Source organism: Rhinolophus ferrumequinum, chromosome 12 (genome assembly GCF_004115265.2).
Source record: "Rhinolophus ferrumequinum isolate MPI-CBG mRhiFer1 chromosome 12, mRhiFer1_v1.p, whole genome shotgun sequence".
NCBI classification, from domain to species: domain Eukaryota; kingdom Metazoa; phylum Chordata; class Mammalia; order Chiroptera; family Rhinolophidae; genus Rhinolophus; species Rhinolophus ferrumequinum.
Genome location: NC_046295.1, coordinates 25151866 through 25165120, shown reverse-complemented (window position 1 = coordinate 25165120; position 13255 = coordinate 25151866). Strand labels below are relative to the sequence as shown.

Genomic DNA, 13255 nt, shown 5'->3' with positions numbered 1-13255 from the left:
AGTCAAGGGTGCGTAAAAAAAAAAAATTCATGGTCTTAAGTGCCTAAATTTCTAGACTATTAGTCATATTGCAAACAGAGAATGCCATATGGTGAGTTTCTTAAATTTGAACAACTTTCAACCAATGCTTCAAGCCAAAAAACCCTCTGCATCATGACTTCATGTAATTAAAACACAGGAGAATCATATTAATTTTCTCAATCAAAATTTTTGCAATCCTCATAGACAAAGAAGGCTTCACTTAATGACACCTTCTGATTTATTGGTGTTACGTTAAACACAGAAAGGAAGTAAAATTCAAGTACAGAAAAAAATTACAGACTCCCGATTCTAATGTTTCGTATGTCTTGTAGGGTAAACAGCAAAAAGGAAAAGCTGCCATGTTGTTCAGAATTTTTGCTAACGCACATCTTTGCACCTGTATTAGGATATGGAATAATTCTGGGAGAAAGAGAGCTCAGAAGTAAATTTAAAAAGGAAAGGAAATCTGTGTTAATGGCCAAAATTTAAACCAGTAAATCACATTTAAAATATCAAACCATTCTTACATGCATTCTTTGAGCTAGTTTCCAGTGCCTCAGATGTACTGGATCCAGAAAGTGGAAAAGTGAACGATGACAGGCTGCCTTCACTCATCTACAAATATATAACAATTATTTTAGAAAGTTCTGGAACTAATAATGGCCCCTCTGTAGCACTTATTTCAGAATTCAATTCTTTTAATCTAGAGAGAAATACCTGTTAAGTAACACTGGCATTTGATAATTTGATGGACAATTGAAACGGTCTCTACTGATTTTTTTGTTTTGAAGGAAGAATTTGCCTAGTGACCTAAATCAATTGAAGCTAAAAGGATGAATGAAACTGATTCCACCCTCCCTAAACTTCCAGTGGAGTTTCATAATCTCATTCAAGCTAATCCTCTCTAAATTTAAACCAATGTCATTCATAGATGGAGACTTAAAATCTGCAGACTTAGGGCCAGTCAACATGAAACTGACGGTAGTCATTAAGGGGTGAGTAAGGGGTCTTTAAGCACAGATTGATGACAATGTGGCTTCTATCATCAGAAGACAAGACTGAGGCGAGGGACCTGCCAAGTGACGTGAACTACGTAACACCGTACACAGGGTGGCGAGCATCTGCAGTTCACCTATATGGGATTTTCTTATAACCAACATGAATATTGATTGATAAATGTTTGTTATAAAATACTTCAAAAATACATTATCTTGGTAGGCATTCATATATTAATCGGTTAACTTTTGAGATTATGGGAAAAATAATCATGTCAGGAAAGAAATGAGGTTCCTTAGAATACCTGCAAACTACTCAAGAGCTATACAGTGGTACCTCGGTTTCCCCATAGAAAGTAATGCAAAATGGATTAATCCGTTCCAGACCTTTAAAATCAACCCCTAAAACTGCAAATTTAGCATGAATTTTACTATCTAATGATACCATGGATCCATAAAATTTATGGCATTCGTAAACCAGAATGTTCGTCAACGGAGACAATCAAAAACTGAGGTACCACTGTACTTTGCTTACCTGTCCAGTTTCAGCTCTTGCTCTTCCCTGTTTGAATCTCCACACCCCACTCCCCCAAGCTGCCAGAGAGCTAGGCTGTGTCCATGACTCTGACAGACCTACAGCCAAAGCCAACTTTGAGCTCCCTTTGGCATGTGGAATGCATCACCCCCATGAATCCCACAGCTACGTACCTGGCTATTTTGAGAAGGCCTCCTCTCTGAATGGAAGGAACCAGCTTTGATTCTTCCGACTTCCAAGGTCACAGTACCTAGGGAACACTGGGGGAGCAGTTGTTTTATAGAAATGTTTCAATAAAATGCTACAGCAATCTTTAGAAGCATATTTTACTCTTCAGGACTTAGGTTTTGAAAGGCATGTTCCTTTTGGAATTTCCATAGGCAAGGATAGCTCCAATGCTTTGTAGAAAAAGGCTTTTATAAAACATTAAAACAATTCAAAATGACAACAAAAAGCACCTGCAACAAGACCAAGTGTCTGTCTTATGACCTCATACTTTTACATGGAGATTTTTTTTTCTTCTGCCAAGGTAATGAGAAATTAAGAACTGAGCAATTATCTCAGGAAACACTGATTTAGATTGGCCAAATGAACTAAATAATTCAGGTCTAAAAGCTAAACCAGTAAAATAACTTGTTTTGCCCTTAATAGTAGAGGTACTCAGACAATTGGGTAAACTCTCTATATTTACATTGTACCTAAATATACCTATTCTATGATACTTAAATAAGCCATACTGCTACAAACACAAAACAAGAATTAAAGATAATTTCCGTGTGGCCCTTTACAAGAAGTGCATTTCATCACAGGCATGCAAAAATGCTGTATGTAGTCTCATGTGGAAAGAGGTGTTTGCGATCCTGGGTTTTTGCAGTCAGAAACACTGGTTTAAATCAGGCTATGTGAGCTTAGTAGATGTCTACTTTGATAAGTCTTTTATGCTGCATTTTTAAAATGGAGCCCATTATAGGTTGTTGTGATAAGATAATCCACATATAATGCTTATGACAGTGTCTAATGCAAAATAGTATTTACATAAATATTGGGCACTGATATTATTACATTGCTTCTGAAAGAGTTTTCAAGGGATGTGTTCCTCTTAAAAACGTTAATCATGGATCAAAAAAGTTTTGGAAAGTCAAGACTTTACCTAGAATATCTATAAGTGGTTTTGTTTGTTTGTTTGTTTGTTTGTTTGTTTTGGGGAACCAGGAACTTATGAAAACCTTCTTGAATCTACTTATATTTCCAGCTTACACAACTGCAGAGGTTAACAAATTCCATATATTAAGTATTCATTATGTAAAGTTAGAACTCTTTCATCTACCTACAGCATATCCCTTTTAAACCTCAAGGGTATCTATTAAAATTTTTTAAAGATAATTTTTCTGTTATAAAAGCAATTCATCCTCAAAAGAAAATTTTGCAAAATAAAATAAAAAAAGAAGGAAAACAAAGGATTCCATAGTTCTAATGATTACCTCATATTGTTAAAAGACTTACAAGATTTTATTTTATAGTTGTTTCTACACTGTATATACAATTTTGTCTCCCATTCTCTGCTGATGTTTCTTCATATTAATTAATAATTATCCTGAACATGATTTTAAAGATACATTTGCCATGCACCTTTGCTGTATTTACCAAACTTTGCAGTTATATCAACTGTATTGTTTCCAGTTTTTCTATTATTACAAATACCACTGCAATGAACCTTATGTGCATGAAGTTTTTTGTGTATTGAAGATTATTTACCACTGAACTATGGTCTTTTTCTTATATCGTATTTGAGAAAACATTTTAAATAAAGAATAGTCAGTACTTATTTCACTGTGATAGCTTGATGTTAAATTCTCTTTCTTCTATACGTTTGCACATACTTATTTTTGGCATTTGACTTTTACCTTTAGCAAAGCAGCAACAGCTTCTTGTGTGGCATTACGGACGTCTTCTCCATTCACCATTAATATCTGGTCTCCCTGCATCAGTCTTCCATCAGCATCTGCAATTCCTCCTTTGACAATGTCTGACACAAAAACTCCAGTGTCATTTCTGCAAACATAATTTTGAATTTCAATATTATTATCTTTTTCTCAACTGTAACGTAATGCTTGTTTAAGGAAAAGCTAACATTTTTTAACTGAAAATTTTACGTCTAATTTTATGACTTTAAAAGTTTTGTTTTCAAAGCAACACTAGGGCAGCATTAGAAATAATTTTGGTGATAAATAGCTTAATATTTCATAATATTGCCATAATATTTCATAGATCAAACAGGTCTTTCATAAGCATATTTGTTCAACAATTATATGCTGTGAGTAGAAGTGGCTACTATTACAATCACTTTATGGGTCACACAGCTAATGAATGGCAAAAATGGGACTTACGAGTCCGTGTAAGGGCGCTAAATGTATTGTTCTTCCTGTACCATAATGAAGCGTGAACAGCTATTGACCGGTCGCTATACAAATATGTTGCTATTATCATCAACATCATTAACATTACTGAAAATGAATAACAAATGTATATCTCAAACTGAAACCATTTGTTACCCAAAACTTAAGTACCACTGCTGTGATGTCTTTTAAATCAAATCATTATGTATCTAACTTTTCGTACAAGACAGATTTATGCAAAATGAACAAATACTAATTTTATTCCGGTCTTTTATTCCCAAAACCATAAATAAACCAGTAAGTTCTTGTTAAGATAAAGATAACTGTCAGTAGAAATGTTTAGTGAAAGCTGATTACACCACTGTTCTTGTCAAGGTCATGACCTCAAACAAGCCATTTCACTGTCTGATCCTCTGCTTTCTCATATATCTGTTCATATTACTTATATATAAACATTTAAATAAATTAGGCATTGAATTTATGTATATTCACCAATCTACCATCCCAGTCTCTCACTTTATGCTTTCTGTTCCCTTTTGATGGCATACTCTTGTTCATGCTGATCCTTCTCCCTAGAATATCCTCTACCTCCTTTAACAGATCAAGTATCACTTATCACTTTTAGCTTCAGCTCAGGTACCTCTTTTTAAAGAAGTTTTCCTAATCTACTTTCCTTAAATAGTGTCACTTTGTACCATTCTTCTTTGCTTCCATGGATTCTTCCACAATGCGTTTCTGTCCCTCATCGGAATTTAAGATTCCTTTGTTGCAAGAATATATTTCATTCTCATTTACCAAACTGTGAGTTTTCTGAGGTCAGGAACTATGTCTTATTTAACTTTATTCCTCAGAACCTAATGTATCTCCTGGCACACAGCAGGTACTTAAAAATACAAAACGGCTTTTTGTCTAGTCCCTTCAAAATCCTCCAAAATACTGACTGAAAATTTTCAAAACAAATCTCTTTGGCTGTTCCTCTGTGAGTGGGCTGGCAATAGCTACATATAGAACATTAGCAGTTGATAAAGAATCTACAACTACTAGTACTCTTTAGAAGAATTTAAAGTCAATCCTCTCCAAAAGGTCATTGGGGTTGCCCTCTTCGGTCTTACCTTTTACCAACAATACTTAATCCCAGGCCTTTTCCAGGCTTCTTCTGCAGCTCAATGGTGAGGGTGTCACACACGTCCTCCTCTTTGTATGGGGCCTCATCTCTGTAGAGCGTCAGGCGCACTCTTTGTGGTGTTTGTCTCAGGACATTTATTGCTTCATCATGTGTGGCCTTTCTCAAGTCAATTCCATTCACCTGTACAGAAATGGGACACAGACTGTGAGGAATCAGGTGAGTTAAGGAAAGTGAAGAAAAGTAGGGCGAGGGGGAGGAGTTGGAGGAAAGTGAGAGGGAAGGGGAAGGAAAGAGGGAGAAAAGGAGAAAGAAACACACAAACTCACAAAGACCACCCTCCCCAGAGTAGTCTTTTTTCTGTTTACTGTAAAGATCAAATACACATCATTCTATACCTCTAAAATCTGATCTCCAGCCCAGAGTCTTCCATCTTTACATGCTGCTCCTTCTTCATAAACTTCGTGGATAATAATGGCACCCTAAGGACCCAGACAAAAAACACCCATGCTTTATCCCATTTTCCCTAGGAATGGTGAACAGCAATGGAGTCAGAACACTGTACTTTTACAGACAGCGATAAGGGTTATACACTCACTGGATCCATATGTGAGTCATATATCAAAATTCAAAGAAAAGTGTAACAACTTTCTAAAAGGCTCAAAGAAGCTTATACTTCTTTCCAATGATGGAAAAGCTTTAAGATAAAAATTATAAAATACATAAATCTCACACAGATATACAATAGATATGCATTACCTTTCCTACCCATATGAAATGATTAGATTTTAAAAGCATTTTTGACATTTAGAAAATTTTGCCTACAAATTATCCAATTTTTTCAGACTCCTTTTAGTATGGGTCTAACCCAACTATATCCAGTCAGTAAAAAGGAAATTAAAATACGGCAAGGACTGGTGAACTGATAGAATATTTTGAACCTAAAGGTCTCAATCACAAGTGTAACAGAATTTTGAGTCATTATTGACTTACTCAAAATAAAAATTCCAATACCCAATTAAATATTTGCCTTACCAATTAAAATAACATGAATGACACATTTTGGAAGCCTTTATGTTTCATTTACTAAAACTAACAGAAATGTCTCCAACAATGATCTCTCAGGGCTCACTGAAGGGGCTGCCTGTGTCTCTGAAGCATCTCTGGGTGTGACCTCACCAGCAGGGTGTCGGATCCCCCAACAATGCTCAGGCCCAGCCCCGTTCGCCCTTTGGAAATCTCAATTGTTGTTTCACAGCCTGGGATAATTGGGCAGGTTGCAGGATCAGAAGCAAAGATCGCTGGTGTTGATGATCTGCTTGTACCTAAAAGTACGTTAAAAATGAAATACAAATTAAAAAATTATTAGAAAGCGTATACAATAAACTCATCATACTGGTCGCCTTTGGGAGATGGGGTGGGGAAATGGACTCAACTGTGGACAAAGAAGGCTTGAACTTCACCTTAATCTTTTAGTTGCCTTTTAAACTACCAAACAAATATGATTAAGTCATCAGTGTTAATTGAGGGTGGTAGGCACAAAGTTACCTGTTAAATTATTTTCTCCACTACCGTATTCTGTATTTTTTAAGTTGCCAGACATATTATGTTTAAAGGAATGAGAGCAGAAAGTTGAGTTGAACCTCTAGTTTCATTTTGATATTCTACATTTCACTGGAGCCAAACAAACTTCTTACAAAATCATGATCTGTAAAGCTCAAAACTGAGTTGTGTGGCGGGATCTAAAACATATTCAGGGAAGACCATAACACACAAAAAATATCAACAATTTTGGTGATGGCACCTGCCTCTCGGGGCTTTTCATGGTTTTGTCTTGGTTTTCCTTTTTTTCTTATCTTAAAGCATGCCTTCTTATGTAATCAAATCTGAGCATTATGCAACTGGACTTCATATCTGAGTTTACAAGATGTCAAGTGAGACTCACTTGCAGTTTTTTTCCTTGATGTTTTATAAATTCAGATATAACATATTGGTACATATGTGCTCAGAATTGAATAAATAATAGGCTATGAGAAAACAAGGTAAACATAAGTTCACACCTTGTTTTATTAGAGTCTTCATATCATAGGTTTTATGATATACCAAAAAGCATGCAGCAAATAGCATATTTTAGAAAAGCTGAGACACTTAGTAAAGTAGCTTTAGACATGATGGTCTCTGTTTAGAAAATTAGAGGCAGACTATTTTCTTGCTCCTGAAATGGTAAGAGCAGGTGTATGAGATTTTCTTTTATGCTATATTTTCATTTAGCATTTCATATTTTTACAGACAATACTATTTAAGGATCAATGTAACATTGGAAATGAAAAAATTTCCATACAATTTTTTTTAGCAATTCAGTGAACTACCCAGTCTTTCTAAATAAAAAATCACTTTCATCAGATATGCAGTAGTTTAAGACTTTGTCCAACTATATTACAAATGTTTTAAACTGCTGTTTCCTTAAAAACCTGTCAAAAGAACTGAATGTTGCAGTTTGGATGCCAAAAGAGATTTCTTTTTTCCCCCAGAAGAAAAGCCAGTGTGTTTAAGTACTTTTTTTTTTAATGTTCAAAAGCTTAAAACGTATTGTTTTATTAAACACCAGTCTAATTTTCCTCAAAAAGTAACCTGAAGGAGTAATTTGCATCAAGGTACTAGAATGGCATTTGAATGACACATGGAAGTGTTATCCCATGGTCCTCATTTTATTTACTTTGATAGGATCTACTATTACACCCAAATGACAGAACTCAGATCAACTACGTATATTATTGTGATGACTGACATTTTTAAGAGTTTTTTTGTAGTGTGAAGCATTGTTGTTTCCGCTGGTGAAGTGGTATCACTGTATTCAATTTCCATTGTAGCCGTTTAGTATATTGAGCCTCACAGAAATTAAATTACTTGCTCAGTATAAAACAGGAATGTACAAAATGATGTTTCTAACTGATTAAAATGATTAATCAGATACCTGGAATCATAGGTACCCTTAGCAAAAGATCCTTGGAGAGGAAAGAGTACCATTCTCTTGCTTGAGAGATGAAGAAGTTGAGGCCCAGAGGGGGTGTATGATTTCCTCAGGCCCCAAGGACGATCAATATACAGCACACGGGTCATCTGCCCAGCGGTCACTACTCTTTCTCTTTACACCATCCTTTCACCAAAGAGTGACTTCACTATGGCTTTTCAAACACTGAGCTGCAGGCAGGCAGCTACCTCCTAAGTAGAGACCTGCCGCTGAGTCTGAGTGTGCCAGACACGCAGGACTCACTCTTACTTCGGATGGGCTCCGGTTCCGGGGAGCCAGACGGTGGGACCATCGGAGACTGGGAGCTGTTCTTCTTTTCTCCACTGGCTGTACCCGCTGCTGAATCAAGAGCCTGGGAATCTGGATTCGCAGCATGAATGGTAAGCTTCACTGTTGTCTTTGCTGTTTTCAGAAGGCTAATAAACTGTCAGGGGGTTGGTGTGGAGGGGAAACAAAATTTAAAGGCAAATTAATAGACTTACACAAATAAGTCACTACTACAGTTGGAATCTAAAACTATCTATGGTTTAGAGAAGAATCAGAGGCAAATTTTTTCCTTCTCAGGACTTGAGGGGTCAAGAAAGAATGGCTTTCTTGGTTGTAGTTTCTGGCTGTGGTTTCTTTCTACTATCTCCAATTGTCTGATATTAAGGCAAAAGTTAATTTCTACTAGAAGCCTAGTTCTGTCCTTACTCTTCCTCATATAAATACTGGGTTTTCAACTTTTTACACTTCCAATTAGTGTCGTCCAATTCTCTGGATCTCTACAACCTTAGAAGATATATGGGGTATCTTACCTACTTCCTGATTCTACAGAGAATCTAAAGCAGCTTATACATTTTTAATAGAATATAAAACACTTATGTTAAAAGCAGGATAAGGAAAACTATTCAACAGAAGAATCAAGTTAAATGGAAAGTTAGAATGTAGACATATGAGTTGAAGTATCCAATCTATACAATTATTAAAAATTTATGAAAAAAACTGATTTAAGCTTCTTGCTGACAAGGGTAGAAATGGAAACATTTACACACTAAATCTCGTAAGCTCACCTTTTCTTCTAGCACTGATGTATGAAAGGCCTGAAATGAGACTCCTAAGTATTACGATCACTTTTGAGGAGGAGGAAACTCAGGTACAAAGAACTGCTAACCCCATTAAAAGTTACACATTTAATGACTGAGTCCTAAAATCTGCTTAGTAAATGATACACAGTACACAGTGGACATTTATGGCAGCAAACATTCATAAAAAAAGTATTACTTTGGTCTTAACACTAAGTTAACCTTTGTTTAGAAGTTTCATTTTCCTAAGGGAAAATGGAAATAATATTTATGAAAAATGCCCACTGAACACTGAATTTACCAGGCAACAGAAAATAGCTCAACATCACCTTGATTAGATAACAGAAAATAAAAATTGAAGAACTTCCAAATAATGCCTTCTTTTCCTTAGAAGAGATATCTGTGTAACATAGTGACAGCTCTAATTCCCTACCCTCGGTCTCTCTCTCCCTCTCTCTCTCACAGACACACACACTCACACGCATATGCACACTCACACTTTAGCCACGGCCAAGGATGATTCACAGTACCATTTGCTTTCTTTGGAAAAATTACCTTTTCAACAGGATAGCCAACAACAACTTCATCATCAATAGCCAAGATCTGATCTCCAACTTTGAGGCGTCCATCCTAAATGGAAACATGGAAGATTTTGAGTGATTATGCAGAAATAACTTCCTTCCCCACCACGTCTGACAGGGAGAGAGGTAAAGCCTCACCTTGGCTGCTACCCCGTGCTCTGTTAGACTCTTTATGACGACGCCATTGAGTGTATCTTCTTCACTAATAGCAATGCCCAAACCCCCTTGATCCTAGAGAAATAAAAACGAGAACACTCAGAAAATTCAAAAGAGATTACATTTATCCAAATGGAAAGATATAAGGCCATAACTTCTGAATGTCATCTTCTACCCAAGGGCTAGAAAAACGTGACTGTTCTAATGTCCACTATTAGACAACTTTTTTTCAGCAAACTTTCAAATTCTGTTTAATGGGAATAAATTCTCCATCAAATATTCAAATATTTTCACTCCTCCCATGTGTCTATCTCTAGTATCTTTGGCATATACCAGGGGTGCCAAAAAAACGAAAATGTATACAAGTGGACACTTTGGTCAATGTTGCTCAAGCAGTAGTTCGCCGTAACCAGAACTGTCTGGATGCTGATGGTAACCACTTTGAGCATCTCTTGTAATTGCAGAAGTCAAACACGACTTGTATTCATCTTTTATTATCGGTATATATTGAGTATTACAATTTTAATACAGTTTTCCTTTCTTAAAATGTGTATACATTTTTTGGTACCCTCTGTATATCTAGTTAATATCTCTAGCAATTTTATCAACATATCCAGAGAACAAAAGTGCATTCAATAATTCCATGAACACACAACATCTGAGAATGTAGCTGTATGTAACTGCCTAAGGCATTCAAAATCAAAGCGTCTCTTGCTTCCTTTTTCTGGACTACAGCTTAGGAATAACAACCAAGATTGGCCCCTCCACCCCTTTCGGCGCCCTTCTTCCTGCAGCAGACAGACTGAAGTTACTGCTTCATGCTCTGTCCTTTCTGAGGCTGAATACACAGAGAGGTCTTTCTCCAGAGACTTGTGTTTTGATCTGGTGCAGAGTGAAAATGCTCTCAACTCTGAGCCCAAGGACCTGCCCTGAAAATCTGCCAAGTCTAGAGAGCTACACCTACTTTGTTTATATTTTCCACATTTTCTTTTATCAAAACCAAATGTTCAGTAATACTGACTTTTACCTTTCTTTAATGTTTACATTCATAATATTAAAACAGGGGTTTGAACATTTTTGTTCTGGTTACAGATAGCAACATTTTCCATTATAGTTCCCATCCAGGGAAATGTAAAGCAAAAGAGAGAAAAGGGAATTTAATCTCGTCATAGTTCTTGTGAAACATTTACATGAGAGTCAAGCTTGCCATCGGGCAGTTAGGATCATGATCGTGACATTGACGTTAAAGATGATCAGCACTGTGGCTTTTCTGAGGTAGATTATTCATGCCTGACGACTTGCAGACTTCACTGTGCATCTGTACACCACCACTCTTTCCAGGCAATCAGGTATGTGTGTAAGACTAAACTGTACTTCTAGGGTGAGTAGAGCTTGGTTCTCATTTACTTTCTAACTTTAACATCTCTAAACCTCAATTTTCTTACCTTAAAAAAAGGAATAATAATACTTGCCCAACAACGAGGTTGCTATAAGAATCAATAAGAGCTTGAAAGCTTCATGCATTATACAAAGGTCTTGTTATTAGACATACATTTCTTCTGCTAATAACTCCACAGGATATAATCAAATCTATTAAACCTCAACCCCTGATCTAGCAGCCAAAGAATCAGTCTTAATGAATAGAAGGTGAGTGTACTATCAAACTCACAAAATACCATTGTCAATGCCAAATGTAAATAATTTAGTTATCCTCTATTTGGGATTTTCCACACTAATGGTCTTTCCTATTATTACAAAGAAACATTTGTTCGAATAAGTAATACTGTATATCAACACTGATTGCATGTACTGAATTCTGAGATTTGATTCTATTATTGTCTATTCACTTAACTGTAGTCAGGAAAGTACTTTACTAGTACAGTGGGCATTGGCTGGTTGTTTACTTAACATCCATTCTCATCTTTCTCCTCTATACAAACTCATCAATTTTTGTTAGAATATCTAGCCCCCTCCCACTGCTGCCTCAAACAACACACATTCTCTCTCTCTCTCTCTCTCTCTCTCTCTCTCTCTCGCTCTGTCTCTCTCTCTCTCTCTCTACCTGTATTTTGGCTGGTGGTGTTCAAATATGGTCACAAACTCTTTGATATTCCTCCAATCAGGAAGGGGATCCTGAATGTGGCCTGAACTTGGTGATTTGATTTTAATAAACAGAACAAAGCAGAAGTTATGGTGTGCAATTTCACAACTAGATCAATAAAAGCATAAGGGCTTCCTCCTTGCTTTCTCTTGGATCATTAGCACTGAGGGAACCCAGCTGCCATGTCATGTGATCACCCAAGCAGCCCCATAAGACAGGAAATAAAAAACCTTTTGCCAACAGCCATTTGAGTAAATCATCTTGGATGTGAATTTTCCTGACCCATTCAGTCCTTCAGATGACTGCCGCCCTGGCTGGCAGTTTGTAGGCAACTGCGTAAGAGAGTCTGAACCTGACCACCCAGCTAAACTACTCCCAAATTCTTAAACCACAGGAACTGTGAGATATTAAATGTCTATTGTTTTAAACTGCTAAGTTTTGTGGTAATTTGTTATGTACCAATGAAAAAGTAGCTACAAAGATAAAGGTTGAATGACATAAGTCAACTGCACAATTCTATTCCATGGCAGTAGTCCCCAGCTCAGAAGCAGGCATGTGATGGGAACTGGTTCAATTAAGGAGAATCTCAGGACTTTGGCTCAGAATTCTGGGACAGTTACTGGTTGGCAGCCATTCTAAAACCTTGAGGATGACCAGCTTTGGGATAAAGCTGACACTGTGCAGGGAGAGGGAAAGAACTGGCTCTTGATGATACTGTTGAGCCACAGGACCAACTATCCTTGAAAACTGTTGACCACCAGGTACTTGAGCCCATAAATACCCTTCTCTGATTAAGCCTGAGGAGTTAATTATTCATTCATTCACTCATTCACTTATTCATTCTTATTTGCAACAGAGTCCTAAAAAGAACAATAATGTACACATTTGTATTCATAATATGCCCCAATACCACTTAGAATACTACAAAAGTAAATATACACACATTTGATTTATTGGTATCAAAAAAGCAGGATGACATATAAATAAGGATAATAGGGTGTGCGTGTGCAATTTCTTTTCTATCTGCTCAACTTTCCAACTCACTTCTACCATAGTATATATACTCCTTAATAGAAAAAAGATCTGAGAAACATCTTTCGGAGCTAGTTATTAAAATACCACAATACAGGGAATGTGAAACAAGAAAATAGATTTATGAAGGAACAGTTGTATAATTAAACAGCTAGAAAAACATAAACAAGAATTAAAAGTGGGACTAAGCAAAACAAACTACTATCATTATCAGAATTAG

At 36.4% G+C, this 13255-nt stretch overlaps 1 protein-coding gene across 18 annotated transcripts in view; it reads right to left on the bottom strand.

Moving 5' to 3' along the window:
- MPDZ (multiple PDZ domain crumbs cell polarity complex component) overlaps positions 1-13255 on the bottom strand; it is a 154593-nt gene that overhangs the window by 6993 nt on the left and 134345 nt on the right. For 12 of the 18 annotated variants that reach the window (XM_033122846.1, XM_033122849.1, XM_033122857.1 and 9 more), the window contains 9 exons: positions 9885-9977; positions 9721-9795; positions 8345-8525; positions 6250-6395; positions 5469-5552; positions 5060-5253; positions 3456-3603; positions 1725-1811; positions 549-636 (listed from right to left, as the gene is read on the bottom strand). In XM_033122846.1, the coding sequence (XP_032978737.1) occupies positions 549-636; positions 1725-1811; positions 3456-3603; positions 5060-5253; positions 5469-5552; positions 6250-6395; positions 8345-8525; positions 9721-9795; positions 9885-9977 (1096 nt within the window). The remainder of the gene's footprint in view (positions 1-548; positions 637-1724; positions 1812-3455; positions 3604-5059; positions 5254-5468; positions 5553-6249; positions 6396-8344; positions 8526-9720; positions 9796-9884; positions 9978-13255) is intronic. The other 6 variants (XM_033122847.1, XM_033122858.1, XM_033122863.1 and 3 more) reach the window with 1 other exon arrangement.